The sequence below is a fragment of the Microtus oregoni genome, unplaced genomic scaffold (assembly GCF_018167655.1).
Source record: "Microtus oregoni isolate MIOR12 unplaced genomic scaffold, Mior012 000023F_ref0000262, whole genome shotgun sequence".
NCBI classification, from domain to species: domain Eukaryota; kingdom Metazoa; phylum Chordata; class Mammalia; order Rodentia; family Cricetidae; genus Microtus; species Microtus oregoni.
The window spans coordinates 14,113,660-14,134,301 of NW_024543082.1; the positions used below are offsets into that span (position 1 = coordinate 14,113,660).

Consider the following 20,642-nt stretch of genomic DNA (forward strand, 5'->3'; position numbering starts at 1 on the left):
CTCTGAATGCACACGGTGGCATGAGTGCTCCTGGTAGTGTGGGCACACACAGCAGCAGTGGTTGCCTAAACAAGAGCTGCACAGAGTCAAGGCAGTCAGCACCCGGACATGGGGAGGGGAGGACAAGGAAGCCTCTACCCCTAGCCAAGCAAGCAGATAGTGACAGTTGATGGCATCTGAAAAAAGGAGAGTCGGTTTTCTTGCGGGGTGTGGTCCACAGCAGGTGGATCGTGCTTCAGTGATTGTCTACAACTGAGTGCATAGAACTCAGCACTGGTTGGACTCAGTGAGTTATTAAGCAAAAAAAAAAAAAAAAAAAAAAAAAAAGAGGGCGTGAAGTTGAAAGGGGCACGTGGTGGGGAGTCCAGAGGTGGAGCAATGCATAAAGAAAATGTGCATAATTACAACAGAATGCTTGGTGGCATGAACAGGAATGGGGTTGGCAGCCGCTGTAATTGTGATGAAACAGAGGACATTATGTTAAGTGGAGTGAGCCATTGCATTAGTCAGCTCCTCATCAATTTGACAAATGACTCAAGAAAAATCAACTTAAGGGAGAAAGCTTTCTTTGGCCTCATGGTTTTAATCCATGGCTGGCTGTTTTTGCTGCCTTCAGACCTGTGGCCAGTACAAGCGCCCACTGGGGACCTCTGAACACAACTCTATGGACATGGAGACAGCTGCTGTACATATATGTAGTGTGTGTTGTAGCTGCTTTGTTTCAGGGGTGTGGGAGTAATCACCATTAGTACTGCTGTTTGTGAAAATTCGTCTTTTCTGGCTATTCTCCTCAATGCAGAGAACCCTCAAGCATGTACACAGTGGCAAAGCCTGGCTTTCAGAATGAGCACAGGTATCCTTACACCCACATATAATCGAAATCAAACTGGAGATCCAGAGTTCTGAAGGTAAAATCCTGTTTGTTAAGCAATAACACCTCTAACTGGCGCAGTGGTTATCTTTACCGAATACCACCTGCCACTGAAGAGCCTTCACGCGCTAACTGAAACTTGTTATTCATGGCGATCCCAGGCTGCACTTCTTTTCTATGATTGAGTACACCTTGCTGAGGGCCTCCAGACATCAGAAAGAAATGCCCAGAGTCGAGATCTCCCAGGGCAAACACTCACAGGTCAAGTTAGCAATAAGAACTGATCTCATGAGATGCTGAGTAACTACTGTGGAGAACTGGTGATTAAGCTTGCCACTCACTCCTGTTTGGGTGCCTGCTGGGATAAATATCAACCAACAGTAACCTAGGGGAGGAAAGCGTTCATTTCATGCTACTCTTCCAGGATTCATCAGAGCCAGAAGTCAGGACAGGAGCCCACACAGGAACTGACGCTGAAACCATGGAGAAAGGCTGCTTACTGAATTATTCTCTCCGGTTTGTGTTCAGATAGCTTTCTTCCACAACCCGGGACAGCCTTCCCAAGAGTGCCACTGCCCACAGAGGGTTGGGCCCTCCCAAATCAACCAACAAGTCAAAACAATTTTCCCTCATTCTGAGATGATGTGGCATCCATAGATCTGGCAGCAGACCAAACTCATCTGGGCCATCCCTTGAGTCCCTCTTCCCAGGGGACTCCATTTGCATCAAGGCTCTAACAACAGTTCCACCCAAGTTAAAGAGTCTGCCAATCAAAACTTAGATCTCAGACCAACATTCAACATCCTTCCAGGAAACAAACAAAAAATAGTTATCTTCTATATTTTCAAAGAACCAAGAAACAGAAATAATTTCTTTGGTATAAAAAAAAAAACAGGCAAAAATAATGAAATAAAAACCATGGGGATAAAATTTTGTTCAAATATTAAGAAATTTCAAATAAAACATAGTAATAGTGAGAATGACTCTAACAGGCTGATTAGGAAAAATGAGTCAAGCCAATAAAAACTACATTTTGTAGGACGTCCATGTGACAAATGGTTTCTGCTCCAATTCATATTTTATATCAAGCAATTCAAGGGAAACATTAAATCATACTTTACAATAATGAAATATTTAGGCAGTCTAGACATTTTAATTATAATCAATATATATTAATTCACTGCTTTCAATCACAGGTGTCTATCTGAGGTCTGTGGGCAGCGAGGCATTAGTCTCTTGCCGCTGCAGTACTAACGGAGCATGCAGTTTTCACTGGTTATTTCTTTGTAATGCCATCACTGCTGATGCTCTTTAGTTACAGCTAATGGTGGTCACTAAAGCAAAACTATTCTGACTTCTATTTTAATTTGTGATACATGGGACCTTTACCTGGTCCCGTTTAAACATTTATCACATTCAAGGTAAACAGAAAGGCAGGCATCAGCAGCCATGCTTAAACAAACAATATCCAGAGCATTAAGCAAGGCAAAGACAGAACAACTTAGGATCTTGTGGTTAATCGGGGAGACTGGCTTTGTCTCCACTCCTTTGCTGTATTATGCTGTATAATTTTAAGCACAATAAACCTTTTCCACCACGTGGTATCTATCCATGATGATATGCAACAAAGCAAATACAAAACCCAAATCAAACAGCTGACCTTGCAAATACAACTTCCAGTGCACAAAATCATATCTTGCTTGAAATAATACAGCAGTCCCAAAGAATAGCTGCTTTGTGCAATCTCTTTTGAAGAATGCTTGCTATAAAAGTCCATCAGCGAGTATTTTCCCTCGTTCTGAGATGATGTGGCAGCTGAGTAATCATGCCGGCTGTTCTAAAAATGTATGTGTGTCTAGTTAATTTAGGCAGTTTATTTTGATAGCATTCACCTCTTTTTGATTATAGCAGGTGTTTCAAGGATAAATTTACTGAAAATGGTATTTTGTTTAAACAACAGCACCATGTACATTTATGGCCCTGTTATATTAAAAAGCATTTATTGTCTGGCGGCAATAGATACAATTACAAACATTTGTGACAGTAATTGGAGCTATTACTCCTGCATGGAGCCTCATGGAGATCAACTTATTGCCACCTGTATTTACATTTGTTGCTATAATTGCTAAAGCTGACTTTTAAAATTGGGTGTCTTATTTTTCTTTAAATTACATGAATATTTTTTAATAGAAGGTCTACCAGAAAAATCTCTAAGAATTATAAATGCAGTTTCTGCACTATGCAAATATCAGACAGAATCCTGTGTTAATAATGATCACGTACATGGATGAAATCCATTCCTGTATTCTAGCCCACAGAATACATTATATCTCTTGGCTTCTGGATGCAAGAATCCTATCACTATTTTCCACCCAAAACAAAAGAATAAGTCTTAAGAAATGCTCCCATTCCCAAACTATAACAATACATAAATATTTAGAAAAGTTAACCTTTGCTAACACCATCTCACGCTGTATACAAATGCTGATAGGCATAAAGCCAAGAAAGCTAGTTTCTCTATTGCTTTGGAATGAGAGACATGCTCTCAGTTCCTCCCAGGTACAGATTTGTCTGCAATAATAAAAAGAAAGAGCCTCCCCCTGTAACTTTCTGCAGGACTTAGCTTCCGATTTGAAGAGACTGAGATCTAATATAGTAATTCTGTAGTCCCTCCAGGTTCATTTAAATGGAATTCTACCTGCTGATTAATGAAGGCCCTCTTCTCCCTCTTAGGTTCTTAGCTCTCATGGTGATGGAGGAGCCCAAAGGCTCAAAACTATTGCAGTGGTTTTATCCTATTACAATGACTCTTCCCAAAAGGTCTCCCGCTGTAGTCACCTAAGGCAACACCTGGGTGCTTTATTTACTTCAAAACAAAATTCAATTGTGTGGAGTTGAAACTTAAAATTTAAGGTTCTTCTGATGACAGTTCAGCAAAGTCAGATGCCGCAGGACAGGAAGGTCTATAAAAACAGTTCAGTGAATCAGAGCTTTAAAATAATTAGAAATATATGTTGTAATACTTCCAAAGCATTCAAAAATAATCACTTCATCTAAATTCCTTGTAATGAATCTGAAGATTTACATAATTACTTGAGACATTTTGGCAAAAGGAAGGAGGTACCTACCCAACTATCTCTTAGAAAAACAAAGCAGGAAACATTTAATTATAATTTGGAAAAAAAATCTATTTAAGACATTAATCAAATTTTTAATTACTATATCCATGGGGCATTGAAGCATATTAGAACATTTGTTCATTCCATTAAATACCTAATATTAAATCATCGTAATGTACAATCTTTTAGAAATAAGAACTGCATAATTGAAGAAAAAAGCCTATGTTAAAATTTAGTTGAAAACTGATTTCACACTTCCTGTTTTTCCTCATTTTTGAGGAATAAGAATAAATATTAGTAGTATTTACTTGGTGTTAAGAAAAAATAATAAGACAGGGCAGCTCCGTTGGCGCAAAGAAATCCAATTAGGTTAGATCAAACCAAATCAAAATGCCCATCATTTTATTAAGTACAGCACTCTCGGGTGACCAAGCGCATGCAAACCCAGAACCATGTGTTTCTCCTCTGGGAGCCCACTTAAATACCCTGTGGGAGAGGTCCTGATCTCTGGCATACTGGGATTTGGAGTCGAGACCAAAGCAACTCCCAGGTCAGAGAGGCTGGGATGGATGCCAGGGGCTGGAGGCTACACTCCAGACTTATCACTTGGTTTCTACTGTAGCAAAGAAAACAAAACACCATTAGAAGTCATTTTCCCTTAGGTCAACTAGTACACAAATAGGCAACGACAATGCCAAGACACACACCAAGCCAGAATTCTAATCCACCCGGTACAGCATCTGGTCCAAGAAACTAAGTCATGGACTTTGTAGTAATTAGCCCCTCCCAGTCCTAGGTCAAGCCCTTCCAATTTGGAACTAGCCTGCAGACAAAGCCATGTCCTCCCTGCGATGGTGAGTATCACTTGTCAATTTGTAAGACTGTGGAATCATCAGGAGGCGGTCATCTGGGTAACTGTGGGTGACTATATTGATCACGTCAATTGAGGTGAGAAGACAAGCTCACAGTAGGTTGTGCCACTCCCTGGCTAGGATCCTTAACTGTGGAAGGGAAGAAAGGGAGCTGAGCAGCAGCCTTCCTTCATCCATCATTCTCTGCTTCTTGGCTGTCAATGAAGTGTGGCCAGCAACTTCAAGTTCCTGCTGCTTTGACTCTTCCCAATATGCACTGCACTCCTGAACTGTGAGTCAAAAGAAAAAAAAAAAACCCTTTTCTTCCTTAAGGAGCTTTCCTCAGGGTATTTTATCACAGCCACAGGGAACCCTTATTAAGACACTGCCCTACACAACTGATTGTGTAGGATGTCTGCTTCAGCTCTTACTGTACTACAGATTCCCAGTCCCTGAAGCGTCCATTTGTTCTGCTAACAGAATATTTTAAACCTCCCTACCAGCCTTTGAGGCTCTGTCAAATGTAATTAAGAGATGGTGGCTGAGCCCCTTGATATAGTGAGCTCAGAAAAAAAGAGCCCTGGTTGGTCCCATCTGAATAGGAGGAAAAAAAGAGGAGAGAGAGATCTCTCAAGAAAATAGAATACTCTAGAGATTCAAAGTTATCAAGTCATCAGTAACACAGACGATGAAAATCTAAACAAACATTCATTCACATCTCAGAAGTGCTGGGCATGCAGAATTCTTTGGAATATCTCAGGACCTTGTCAACTGAGTCACTTAAAATTTTTAAAAAATTGTTATACTTTTGGAAATGATTCAGTCACTTAGGAAAAAATTTCCTTTAATAATTATCATGAATAATATTCATAGAAAGATTCTGAAGTAAATTAGCTTCAAAATAGAGACTATTCTGATTGAACATGCTGCAGCTAAGAGTGTTCTGACTGCAATGCTGCAGCTAAGACTGTTCTGACTGTACATGCTGCAGCCTAAGACTGTTCTGACTGTACATGCTGCAGCTAAGACTGTTCTGATTGTACATGCTGCAGCCTAAGACTGTTCTGATTGTACATGTTGTTGTCTAAGATTGTTCTGATTGTACATGCTGTTGTCTAAGACTGTTCTGATTGGACATGCTGTTGTCTAAGGCTGTTCTGACTGTACAAGCTGTTGTCTAAGGCTGTTCTGGCTGTTCATGCTGTTGTCTAAGGCTATTCTGACTGTACATGCTATGTCTAAGGCTGTTCTGACTGTACATATTGTAGCCTAAGACTGTTGACTACACATGCTGAGGCCTAGAGACTCTTTTGACTGAAAGTATGTTGTGGCCTAGATACTGTTCTAGCTATACATGCTATGGCCTGGAGACTTGACCCCTCTCTCCTTCTAATTTCCTTCCTTCCCTCAGACAATGTCTCTGCAACTTCCATATATACATGCTATAGGAAAAAATATATAGTCATGTGTGTGTGTGTGCACATGCACATGTGTGTCTTGGAGTTTTCTATTGTTGTGATAAAACGCCATGTCCAAAGCAACTTGGGAGGAAAGGGTTTATTTGGTTTATAGCTCCACAGCACATTTGTCATCAAAGGAAATTAGAACAGGAACTCAAAGGTGGCAGGGATCTGGAGGAAGGAGTTGGTGCAGAAGCCACTACGAAGGCTGTTTACTGGCTTGCGGTACTGCTTTCTGGCTTGCTCCTCATGACTTGCTCAACCTGCCTTCTTTAGAAACCAGGGCCATCAGCCCAGGGCTGCCTCCACAACAATGGGTTGGACCCCATTCCCATGAATCATTCAGAAAATGCCCTATAGGCTTGTTTACAGCTTGATAGTATGGAAACAATTTCTCAATTGAGCTCTCTCCTCTCAGATGACTCTAGCTGTGTCAAGTTGATACAAAACTAGCCAGCATAATATAATTTTATGTATCCATATTCTACCATGCAATATTCATCTGAGTTACTATTTTCTATTTTCCATAATATAACGATCTCCTGTAGCACCCATTTTCCTGCCAATGATATAATTTACTTGTTTACTGCTGAAGAAAACTCTATTACACATTTATACATTTTCTTGACTAATTCATTTGTTGAGGCACATCTAGGCTGTTTCTAGAACCTGTATAAGTGAAAAGCGCTGCGATGCACATGGATGTGCAAGTGCCTCTGTGGTTTGCTGACCTAGTGTCCTTCGGGAATACGCCAGGAGCTGTATAGTTGGCATTACTAATCAAAGCTTGTCTTGAGGAACTTTGATGCTGAGTTCCATAATGTTTCATCTGTTTATATTTCCATCAGCAGTAAATAAGGGTCCCTACCAGGGCCCAGCCTTGCTAGTGTTTGTTATTGTTTTCCTAATGATAGCTATTCTAACTAGGATGAGATAGAATTTTAATGCTGATTTAATTTGCTTTTCTCTGATAACTGAGAATGTTGTAGTTTTTTTTTTTTTTAACTTTGCATGCTTATTGGCCATTTGTACTTCCTGTCTGAGGAACTGTCTGTCTCATTAGCACATTTGTTGACTGGATGTTTTCTTTGGCAAGGTTTTGAGTTTTTTTTTTTTAAACAGATGTTAGATAATAATTCTGTGTTAGATGTATCTTTTCCAATCCTATAGGTTGGATATTTCTTTCCTGGCCGTTTTTTTTTTTTCTTCTAATCCTTTAGGCTGTTTCTTCCTCTGACTTCTTCCTTTTCTGTCCTGAAGCTTTTTAATTTTATTCAGCTTAGCATCCAGCAAGACCTCAGTCTTCAGCCGTCTACCACATTATTTGTATTTTTGGCACATACTTCTTCTCCTAATTCTATTTTGTTTCTGCTAATATTAAAATTAGTTTCTATTCTTTGGGAACAGGCAACAGTAGCAAGTAGTGCAATATAACAGATACATGCTACTTTGGCAAAAAGAACCAATTGCATCATAATGGAAAGGATACAAAAGAAAATATTGGCATATGATGGAATCTGGTGGACACAAATGCAATATGTAAAAAGCATATTCCCAAACTAAAATAGTCCCTTCTTGTTTTCTTTTTAATTCTCTGCAAGAAAGCATAGAAGCAATAAACTTAGCTTGAGAGGAAAAGTAAAAAAAAAAAATTATCCTGTGGCAGACAAATATGAGACTTATTTACTACTAATGTAAGGTCATTTAAAATAAATTTATAATGAGTTTAAATAATGAGACCCTTTATTATATGCCTCCCAGAATCTCTAAGCTATTCAAATATTAATACATAACCAGTAAAACATTGACTCACCAAATATTTGATTTCTTTTTTCTTCCTTCAAACATGAAATGAAATAAAAATGGTTTCTAAATGCCCCCAAGTAGCCTGTGCTGAGTGAAAGGTTATTGGCCAAATAAAGGCTGTGATCTGGACAGGGTCAAGAGTGAGGGCAAAGTAGGACATGCCCTGAAGCTGCAGCAACTGTCAATGACAAGGGGTCTGAGAGGACACCTCATATATATCTAAGTTAATTTTGATTTTTTTAATTTTTGAAAAACAATAACCCATTTTCTATTCACTAGATTCTTAAGGCTTTTAAGTCATTGTATAATCTCATTTTCTTAAGGTACAAACATATTGATGTAAGTGCTATGCTCTCCCTTTGGCGCATCTGAAAGACTCAGAGAAAAGCTGCTGTGAAGCACTAGCTACAAGGATCAAATGTCCCAGAAAAGAATTCTGACAAAGGGGGCTGAGGTGAGTGCAACTTCTGCAGGAGTTTCTTTGTTCCACTGAGCCTGCACCTAGCAAACCCGCCCTTTTGTCTGCAAGGTCCCTGGCCAGCAAGTGGCCCTGATCCTGTACCAGAAGATCCATCTGGAAGGGTGAGTGTGTGCCCAACTGGCCGGCTGGACGCCGTGGGAAGGGAGCACAGGCAGCCTCCAATCCCCTAAAATTTCTGGTCATTTAGTGGGGCTTTTGTCCAGCTACTGCCTTTCTCTACTTATCCCATCCCAGCTTGCCCCCCAAGCACTTCTTTCCATCTGCGAGGTCCTTAGATCCACCACCATAGCCTACTTCAGGATGGAGAGGATCTGAGAGCCAACTCCAGAAATGAGGGGACCTAAGAGTGGGCAGACCAAGAAAATCCCCAAGTATACAGTTAGCCACAGCAAAGATTGGACCAAGCCTCCAAGACTCTCCTAACAACATTTGAAGGAAGAGATGGGCAGGCGCCAATGCAAGAATTCTTCCAGCAATCTGAAAAGAAACATGATAATACCAGAATCCAATGAACATACTACAGGAAGACTTGAACACCCTAATCCAGAAGAAATAGAAGAAAAAGACTTTAAATGTAACATTATGAAAGAAATTAAAGTCTTCCTTGAATTCAAAGAAAACAAAGACACAACATATCCAAACTTATGGGACACTATGAAAGCAGTGCTAGGAGGAAAGTTCATAGCACTAAGTGCCCACATTAAAAAAATGGAGAAAGCTCACATTAGAGACTTAACAGCACAGCTGAAAGCTCTAGAAAAAAAAAGAAGCATACTCACCCAGGAGAAGTAGAAGACTGGAAATAATCAAACTGAGGGCTGAAATCAATAAAATAGAAACACAGAAAACAATCCAAAGAATCAATGAAACAAAGAGCTGGTTCTTTGAGAAAATCAACAAGATTGACAAACCCCTATCCAAACTAATTCAAAGGCAGAGAGAGAACATGCAAATCAACAAGATCAGAAATGAAAAGGGAGACATAACAACAGACACTAAGGAAATTCAGAAAATCATTAGGTCTTACTACAAAAGCCTATATGTCACAAAGTTGGAAAATGTAAAAGAAATGGACTTGTTTTTAGATAAATACCATATGCCAAAATTGAACCAAGACCAGGTGAATAATTTAAATAGACCTATAAGTTGTGAGGAAATAGAAGCTGTCATAAAAAACCTTCCAACCAAAAAACGCCCAGGATCAGATGGTTTTAATGCAGAATTTTACCAGAACTTTCAAGAAGAGCTGATACCTATACTCCTTAATGTGTTTCACAATATAGAAACAGAAGAGGCATTGCCAAACTCTTTTTATGAAGCTACAGTTACCCTGATACCAAAACCACACAAAGACTCAACCAAGAAAGAGAATTACAGAACAATCTCACTCATGAACATCAATGCAAAAATTCTCAATAAAATACTGGTAAACCGAATTCAAGAACACATCCAAAAAATTATCCATTATGATCAAGTAGGCTTTATCCCAGAGACGCAGGGCTGATTCAACATACAAAAATCTTTCAATGTAATTCATCATATAAATAAACAAAGAAAAAACCATATGACCATTTCATTAGATGCTGAAAAGCATTTGACAAAATTCAACACCCCTTTATGATAACGATCTTAGAGAGGTTAGGGATACAAGGGTCATACCTAAATATAATAAAAGCAATATACAACAAACCAACAGCTAACATCAAATTAAATGGAGAAAAACTCAAAGCCATTCCACTAAAATCAGGAACAAGACAAGGTTGTCCACTCTCACCATATCTTTTCAACATAGTACTTGAAGTTCTAGCAGTAGCAATAAGACAACATAAGGATATCAAGGGGATTCGATTGGGAAAGGAAGAAGTCAAACTTCGTTATTTGCAGATAATATGATAGTGTACATCAATGACTGCAAAAACTCTACCAAAGAACTCCTACAGCTGATAAATACTTCAGTGATGTGGCAGGATACAAGATCAACTAAAAAAAAAAATCAGTAGCCCTCCTATACACAAAGGATAGAGAAGCAGAGAGGGAATTCAGAGAAACTTTACCTTTAATGATAGCCAAAATAGAATAAAGTATCTTGGGGTAACACTAACCAAGTAAGCAAAGATCTACTTGACAAGAACTTTAAGGCTTTGAAGAAAGAAATTGAAGAGGACACCAGAAAATGGAACGATCTCCCATGCTCTTGGATGGGTAGGATCAACATAGTAAAAATGGCAATTCTACCAAAGGCAATCTATAAATTCAATGCAATCCCCATCAAAATTCCAACAATTTTTTTCTTCATCGACCTTGAGAGAACAATAATCAACTTTATATGGAAAAAACAAAAAACCCAGGTTAGCCAAAAAACCTATACAATAAAGGAACTTCTGGAAGCATTACCATTCCTGACTTCAAACTCTATTACAGAGCTACAGTAATGAAAATAGCTTGGTATTGGAATAAAAACAGAGACGTCGACCAATGTAATCAAATCGAAGACCCAGATATTAACCGACAAACCTATGAACACCTGATTTTCGACAAAGGAGCTAAAATTATGCAATGGAAGAAAGAAAGCATCTTTAACAAATGGTGCTGGAATAACTAGATGTCAACCTGTAGAAAAATGAAAATAGATCCATATCTATCACCATGCACAAAACTCAAGTCCAAATGGATTAAAGATCTCCATATAAATGCAACACACTGAACTGATAGAAGAGAAAGCAGGAAGTAGACTGCAACACATGGGCACAGGAGACCACATCCTATGTATAACCCCAGTAGCACAGACAATAAGAGCAACAATGAAAAAAATGGGACCTCCTGAAACTGAGACGCTTCTGTAAAGCAAAGGACACTGTCATTAAGACAAAAAGGCATCCTACAGAATGGGAGAAGATCTTCACCAACCCCGCATCAGACAAAGGTCTGATCTCCAAAATGTATAAAGAACTCAAGAAACTAGACATTAAAATTCTAATTAACTCAATTTAAAAAAATGGGGTACTGAACTGAACAGAAAATTCTCAACAGAAGAAGTTCAAATGGCCAAAAGACACTTAAGGTCATGCTCAACCTCCTTAGCGATCAGGGAAATGCAAATCAAAACAACTTTGAGATACCATCTTACACCTGTCAGAATGGCTAAAATCAAAAACACTAATGACAGCCTACACTGGAGAGGATGTGGAGTAAGGGGAACACTCATCCATTGCTGGTGGGAATGCAAACTTGTGCAACCACTTTGGAAATCAGTGTGGCGGTTTCTCAGGAAGTTGGGAATCAATCTACCTCAGGATCCAGCAATACTACTCTTGGGAATAGACCCAAGAGATGCCCAATCATACTACAAAAGCATTTGTTCAACTATGTTCATAGCAGCACCATTTGTAATAGCCAGAACCTGGAAACAACCTAGATGCCCCTCAATGGAAGAATGGATAAAGTGTGGCACATCTACACATCAGAGTACTATTCAGCGGTAAAAAACAATGTCATCTTGAATTCTGCATGCAAATGGATGGAAATAGAAAACACTATCCTGAGTGAGATAACCCAGACCCAAAAATATGAATGTGGTATGTACTCACTCATTAGTGGACTCTAGCCATAAAGAAAGGACATTAAGCCTATAGTTCACAAGTCTAGAGAAGCCAAATAACAAGGTGAACCCAAAGAAAAACATATATAGATACTCCTGGAAATTGGAAGCAAACAAGATTGCCGGGCAAAAGTTGGGAGCATGGGGGTGGGGGTAGGGGTGGGGTTGCAGAAGGGGAGAGTGGGAGAAAGAAAAGATAAGGGAAAGACTGGGGAGTGTGTGGGGGAGTGGGAGGGTGGAGATGGAGGAAGGGCAGATATAGGAGCAGGGAAGAAGATATCTTACATTAAGGGAGCCATTTTAGGATTGGCAAGAGACCTGGCTCTAGAGGGATGTCCCCAGCTAGGTCCTTGGGCAGCAGAGGAGAGGGTGCCTGAACTGGCCTTGCCCCACTATCACATTGATGATTATCTTGAATATCACCATAGACTCTTCATCTGGTGACAGATGGAGACAGAGACAGAGACCCTCATCAGAGCAATGAACTGAGTTCCCAAGGTCCATTTGAAGAGCAGAAGGAGGGAGAAGATGACCAAGGAATTCAGGACCGTGAGAGGTTGGTCCACCCACTGAGACAGTGTGCCTGATCTAATGGGAGTACACCAAATCCAGCTGGACCAGGACTGAACAAGCATGTGATCAAACTGGAATCTCTGAATGTGGCTGACAATGGGGGTGAATTGAGATGCCATTGATAATGGCACAGGGACCTGTTTGTACTGCATGTACTGGCTTTTTGGGAGTCTAGTCTATTTCGATGCACAGTTTCCCAGATCTGGATGGAGGGGAGAGGGCCTTGGACTTCCCACAGGGCAGGATTCCCTGCCCTCTCTTAAGGAGGGAAGGGGAGGGAGGAGGGTAAGTGGGGAAGTGGGGTAGGGTGGAATGGGAGGAGGGGAGGAAGTCTAAATTTTTGAATGGGAAAAAGGAAAAAAAAAGAAAAAAAGAATTCTGACAAAGCAATCTATTATGGATTTATCAGTATATTTTAATCAATATACTGATAAATATAAAAATCAATATTCAAAGTAATATCCTCATATCCTAAAAAAAATCTGAGAAATCAAAACATCTGCTCTTGGGGATGTTGCTCACATACATGACTGTATAAATAATTTGCCACAGTCAGTTTTCATGAGAATAAGCTGGTGGCATGCAGTGGGAGTCAGTGTCCAATTTTAAATCAGTTAATTGTTTCCCAAGTCAGAAGGGCACTGATTCTTGGCAAATCCAGGATTCTGAGTTGGTCTACTGTAGAATCTGAACTGCACTTACTTCTGCCAAGCAAGAGTGTCTTTCTTGGTTGATTCTAGTGTGCGGAAGGCAATGACTGCAGTTAAAACACAAACCCATTAGGTTCTAAATGACAAGTCTGGCTCTAAGAGTATACTTAGAATGAAAGCAAACAAGTTAAATTTGCTTTCTTCTGGGATTAAACTGTTCTCAGCTACACAATTATTTTAACATGATATTATATCTAGAATCACAACAATAGTGACTTTTAATTTCAAAAAGAAAGTTTGTTCTTACAAAATAAAAATAAAACCTAGAAATGGCATGTTTTTATAAAAAAAAAGGAAACACATTACTTCTTTTTGAAAAGCCTTATTTCTAGCAGAGATCTAATCAGAGAAAAAAATCTTAATAGTAGATAATTTGCACATGCGATGAGAAGAAAGCATTCACCTCCAGTATGGCTGCACACTTACTGTTCTACACAATGATGGGTCGGCAGAGTGACAAGGCTGCAGGATTCTCGCACTAACCATGGTAGACTTGTGTGCATTACACTGCTGAATAACTCTTGGAGCCTCACCCTGCTGTCGGATGTTATAGCAGCCTAGGCTATTTCTTAAGTGTTGTGAGATTTGAAAGGATGAATATTCTTCTACGATTCTCAAGACATCAATCTTTGTAGAGTGTCTACTTTGAGCATAGACATAAAACCATGGTTTTCAGTAATGATCTTCCATAGAACTTTGTTCATGAATTCTGAGTTTATGTTTAGCCCCATGGATGAAAATCCCTCTTCAGGTCCCATTATCCAGCCCAGCTGTCTCTTTAGCACTTTTTGCAGAGATTATTAGTAATGTTCATGAGAATTTCTTGCTTTAAAATAATTACTTACAATGCCGTAAATAAAAAAGAAAAACAAAGCAGTACCTTGATTCAGAATCAGCTTCCTTGCTCAATTATCCAACCCATGTCTTACTATATATTTCTTGTCTTCTTAATACTGACCTAGAATTCATGATCCCCTTGCCTTAACCAGCTGAGTGCTAGGAATACAGGCTGAAACTTCACCCCGGCTTTAACTTCCAGTCTCACAAAGTGCAGTACAGATTATCAAAGACAACATCCGCGTTACACGAAACTGAGCTAGGCAGCAAGTTCTAAAACATCTTTCACTCTAATCAACTGGTATCACCACAGAATTCCAGTTCACCTCAAGAGAGTACAATTTTCAACAAATTACATTAAAGTTACTGACAAAAGTCCTTCAATCCAAGTGAAATAGCATATGTTCCAATTCCTTCCACAGATTTTTCTTGCTTCTTTGACTGTATTACAGTATTCATTCAATAATTTGTTAAACTCTTGTTAAGACAAGAGCAGACTAGGCAAGGAGGCACATGTCTATAATTTCAACATTGGAGCTGCTGAGACAGGAAAATCACAGGCCGGCCAGTTGGATACTAACCCAATGCCCCTCTTGTCCCATTCTTAAAATCGTGGGTGTTCTCAACCTAAAAGCACCTTATGAGGTGGTTTCTTGGAGCAACTGTGCTCTCTCTGGTACCTTATTGTCGGTCCTGATCGTGACTTTGAGCTGTGGTAGTACACGCTCCACTTCTAGACTCCATTCCGCAGCATCTGTCGTAGATTCCAAAATATCTTCTTGTTTGGCAGACTCGTTTATGTCCTAAGAAAGGAAAGATATCACAAGATTTGGAGTTTATAAAAAGAACTGGAAAAATCTTGAGGCATTTAAGCAGCACTGCACAATTTAAATTGAGGATAGTAGTGTTAGAATTACAGTGCAGTAGAAATTCTTTTCTCTCGTCCTACCCAGATTGCAAGAAAATTTGATAGAATAGCAAAAAAAGTATTTTAAAATGAGGAGAATATCGAACATTTCATAATGGATAATACTTTGGAAATATTGGATGGAACTCTATGATGATTTTACCAAATGGACACACCATTTAGGAATTCTAACAGCTATCAGTAGAAAAATACAAATACTCAGGTTTGGTAAGGAAATGTTAGCTGGATTTGTGATACAGAAACACAAAGCCAAAATAGGAAAGAAAAAAGAGATACAATTTCAGACCCAAAGTGTTTATTATTTACAAACTATATATTCATAACTAGACTAATGTTTTGGCTAAGTCGAAGTACAGGGCACTCTAAAATGTGACATGATGTAGACATGCTTGAACTCCAAAGGGTAGGGGCCTTTGGCTTCTGACCTTGAATAACAACGGTGACTCATGGCCATTGAGTGACAGAAAGAACCTCTCCCACTCTGCTTTCTCAGCCTTTCATATTTTAGCATTAGATATCAGGATCAAAGATTGTAGAGAATTTACACTTTAATGATTTAAAAACAAAGCCCAAAGCATTAATTTTGAAGGCAGATTTTTTTCTTTAAATTCCTTGATAAGTGATTTTAAAGAAAAATTAAATAGTTATATATGATAAAAGATACAGGAAGCATAAAAATTAAGTACATGAACCTTATATGAATTCTAATTAAAAATAATATGCAAAATATTTTATTTTAATTTAAAAATATGGTTTTTGCACCCAAGTGATTGTGAGTGTGTGTGTGTGTGTGTGTGTGTGGTGAGTGTATGCCTGCTACTTAAGTGCATAAGTAAAGGTCAGGGCTTAAAATGAGATATCTTACGCCATTGCTTTCTTCTTTCTCTTCCTTCCTTTTCCTTCCTTCCTTCCTTCCTTTTTTTTTTTTTTTTTTTGTGAGACATGACTTTCATTGAACCTGGAGCACCTGATTTTTTTTTTTTTTTCTAGGCTAGCTGGCCAGGGAGCTGTCAGAAACTATGTTTCTACCCTCTAGTACTAGGGTTCTAGGGGCTTGCCAACATACCTGATCATTACATTACACACACACACACACACACACACGTATATGTGTATGGAGAGAGAGAGAGAGAGAGAAAGAGAGAGAGAGAGAGAGAGAGAGAGAGAGAGAGAGAAAGAAAAGGTGGAGTAAGTGAGGTGCCATGTAGCCGCCAGAGGAGAAAAATGTGAGCCATCAGCAGGAACCTTGCCAGTAGGCCACAAGCCTCGTGGTAAAATATAAAATAATAAAAATGGGTTGATTTAAAATACAAGAAGCAACAATATACTTAAGTGATTGGTCAAGCAGTGATTCAAATAATATAGTTTGTGTGTGATTACTTCAAGTCAGAGTGGTCAGAAATGAATGAGCAGCCTCTGACATCATGTGTGCCTCTGCTCCTCGGTGCCGGGGTTACAGATGTGAACTGCAGCACCTTGCTTTTTTCATGTCTGCATAAAAAGCATTTTACTGATTGAGCCCCACCCCTCTCACCACTAAGTGATAGGGTTAAGACAGTCAAGGTATCAGAAATTGCTGGATGTTAGAAAATGATTAATTCTAGGGGTACAGCTTTGTGTGCTGGTAATATTAAAAACAAACCTTCCTAGTTAGAATATATGCCAAGGTTTTAGAGATGAGTTGAATGATGTTTGAAATGCACCTGAAAATATTTTGGGACAAAAAAAAAAGTAAGCATAGGTAAAACATCACTGAAAAAAAATATTAACAACTTTAAAAAAGGCAATGGTGCATAAGGGGTCATATCTAATTCTAATTTTGTTACATTTGAAATGCTCTATAATATAAAATTCAACAATAAACACTATACAAACGTAAAACTTTAGAAACGATGTAAATAACACAGTGAAGTTACAATGTGAATTGTAGGCCGTTGAAAGACATCTCTTCAATGTCTACCTACAGCAGTTTGCATTTCTGTGGAAGCCTGAGGTCTCTAGTAACTGATGTCACTCACGGGACTGCAGCACTGCTGAAACAGCTTTACATCCCCTACCTATTAGCAAGTCCTGATAGACTCAAGAGAGCACATACTGCTTCATACTCCTATCCCCACTATCTGAGGATGGATAACTAATGTGTGCATACATACTTTATTATGTATATTTTGCATTTATTCAGGTCTATTCTATTTAGAAGGCCTCAAAATGATTGTTTTTTAAACAATAAAGTACTTTTTTTTAAACTATAAGTATTTGTCACAGTAAAACGTGGACATCAAAGTGGAAATAACTCAAGATTGGACCTCAGGTACCACAGTGCCCATTTAAACACTGGACCCCTCGTTTTGAGCACTTAAAAGACTACTGTATGGTCTATAACTAAACATAGGGTGGCACAGGAACACTGAGTGCCATAGATGGGAACTGGAGAGGGCTGCAGTGTTCACAAGGCAGACACATGTGGAGTCTATGGGAGCGTGGTCATGGCAGGAAAGGTTCTCTCTCATTTGGTTTGCACTGGCACTCACAACAAGCATGCTCTGGGGAGAGCAGCTTGTACACACTCACTAGCACATCTGGCTACTTGCCCTGGCTCACACAAACCCAAATTCTGACTAGTTCACTTGCACCAAACAGGCTAGAGTAGCAGGGTTGGTGGAAGTGAGGCTGTGTGCATTGAGTAATGTAAGAATATATAAACCTTAACTATGTGAAGCTTGGGTGAGTGGGATACACAGGCAGCTCCTGCCAGGGTTAAGGGCTCCACATTGCAGTCCCACAAAGCCAGACTGAACCAAAGAGGACACATCTTCTCAGTAGCAAGTTAGCCTAGTTCTTAATAGAATGTAGATGTTGTGGTCACTGATATTAAAAAAGGTGAATTATGGAGCTATTATTTAGGACTACATGTGGTAGATTAAAGCCAGAGCTGGTGCTATCCAACTTCACCCCCCTCATTCCTGCCACTTCTCCATGTCTGCCTTTCAAGGGGTGACTTCTAGAATCACTAAAGCTGGGAAGAAAAGACCACCAGCTGAACTTTCTTTAGTTAGGGGCATATCATCTCCTTCTGTGAATATACCGTCTGTGAATATACTCACTTTTATTCTCATACAGTGCTCTTATTTGTAGGATGAAGACTAAATGCTGCTTTAGGATACCCCAGTACATGTTAAAGCATGAACTTTAACATTGGCCCTTTTAGCTCTTCCTTTTCTGTCTCCCTCTCAAAGAGGCAGCTTCTGTCTTTCCTCTCTCTGTCTCTGTTTTTCTCTCTCTGCCTCTCTGCTCTTCTCCCCTTCTCCCTTCCCCCTTCAGAGCCCAGTAAATAAATATCCAACGTCACTCTTCAAAAAGAAAATTGGTCCTTTTAAAAAGTGTGTTCACTATTCCTGGTTTAATTAGTTCTCTTCTGCACTAATTTGCTAACTCCCACTTCCAATATCTAAAGATAATTTAATACAGGAACTCAGCCTTTTTCCTCACTCCGGCCATATATACTGAGAAACAGCCCAGTTGCTGAGAAGAGAAGGTAGCTTGAGAACGAGAGCAGCTCAGGCTTGGAGAGTAGCACGAACTCACTCAGCTTCTGCTTGCACATTTGCTTGTTTACTTCATAACCTTATTCTCCATTCAACATCTCTTAACATCTGTGAACTGCACACATTAACTAACAGTAAGTCAGGTAAAATTCTATCCTATGCCTTGGTTGATTAGAACGCTTGGAGAAAAACCACTTCTTTTCATTTAACACATGGTACTTTATGTGTGGCTAGTAGTAAAAGACAAGACTGCTTCTTTGATATGATCAAAATCTTGGGTCCTTCTCTGGAGTGGTATTGACTGAGGTCATGCTTGGCTCTCAGGAAACTGCATTTTCAGTTGCTGCTGTGGAAAGGACAACTAGACGCTCGGGAGACAAGGCTATCCAGCAGCTTTCCTTCCATAATTAGCTTCACCAATAATTCATCTGTTAAATTCTTAGAAGATCTGAGGCCAGAATCCAGGTACCGTACTTGGTTTGGGAAGATAAAAGGCTTTAATTCCTGCCTGCAAGGGGTTTACAGCTTCTTAGGAAGCATTTGAGGTCAGCTAATGGGAGTGAATTTGGTCTTGGGTAAAAGGGGGATGGATGAAACAGGAGGTGATCCTCGCTGTGAAAGGAAGAAATGAAGATAATAGTCCAAACCATCCCATAAAGTAACCTTGGGATCAAATAGTGGGGACAAGATCAAAGCCAGTTCAGAGATCAAACGTGAAATGTTAATAGTCTGCTCAGAGCGTGTGCCAGAAAGTTGTCTCTCTTTCAGGTCATATTAGTAAGACAAGACAGTTAGTACATGACAGCATATACACCTAAAGAGACTGCATATGTATAGGTATGTGTGTGTTCTCCAAATAAAAATGTATATGTAACATGTATGCATACTTATAAACACATAACAACCTATGGAGAAACTTAAATTCATCTGAAGAGTTCAATTCATACACCAACCAAGATAAACTTCAAATGGCATTAACTGCCAAGATTAAATAGTCCCAGCCAGGTGGGGTACACACGACTGCAATCTTAGTACTCAGGCTGGCAACCCAAACAGCCTGTGCTACAGAGCAAGTTCCAGGCCAGCTTGGTCTATGTGACTCTTTTTCCAAAATAAAAAAGAAGTGATATAATCCCGAGACTCTGTGTAGGGAGCACCATCTTCAGAGTCACCATGGTACGTTGTACGCGACACAATGGTGATCTCAAATCTCATCTCTTACCACATGTGTTTTCATTTTCTGGCAACCCCTCCCCACTGCTCCTTATTATAAAATATGTGATTTTATGCATCCAAATTTCTTTATTTTATGCTTTGTTTTTCATATCATGTATGATCATGTCTAACTGTACCCATTTAACACTGTCATTCATGTTTCTACTTAGTGCTTTTGTTCTTTTTTCCACCTGTTGATCCACGTGAGTTTACATGGACATAATAAATGAGGGAAGAATCTAGCTTTTTCTCCACATTAACAGCTTGATATGCCACCACCACTTAACCAAAAAGTTCAACTTTTGTCACCAAACGACATCATTTCATATATTGATTTTGCCACATATTTGGATTATTTCACGGATCCTAAACTAGTCTATTGTTCTATTTCTACGCCAGCCATACCCACCCTCTATGCCAGTCATAATCAACCTAACTTACATAAAAAACACAAACAATTATATACACCCTTCAGCAGATTCTGAAATAGCAGGATCTTACATAAGCTGAGGGCAACAAGAGAATACAGGGTAGAATGTTTATGTCTAGTGCTGAGATGTGGAGAGATTTTCACATTTTCCCTACAGTACTATTTTGTGCTCTAATTTACAGGAAACATTCACTTTTTAAATAATAAAAATTGAAGCA

The 20,642-nt window shown here is 39.3% G+C and overlaps 1 protein-coding gene across 3 annotated transcripts in view; it reads right to left on the minus strand.

Annotated features, from left to right (window-relative positions):
- Ift57 (intraflagellar transport 57) overlaps positions 1-20,642 on the minus strand; it is a 58,087-nt gene that overhangs the window by 16,068 nt on the left and 21,377 nt on the right. For all 3 annotated transcript variants that reach the window (XM_041673046.1, XM_041673045.1, XM_041673047.1), the window contains exon 6: positions 14,987-15,109. In XM_041673046.1, coding sequence (XP_041528980.1) covers positions 14,987-15,109 — 123 coding nt within the window. The remainder of the gene's footprint in view (positions 1-14,986; positions 15,110-20,642) is intronic.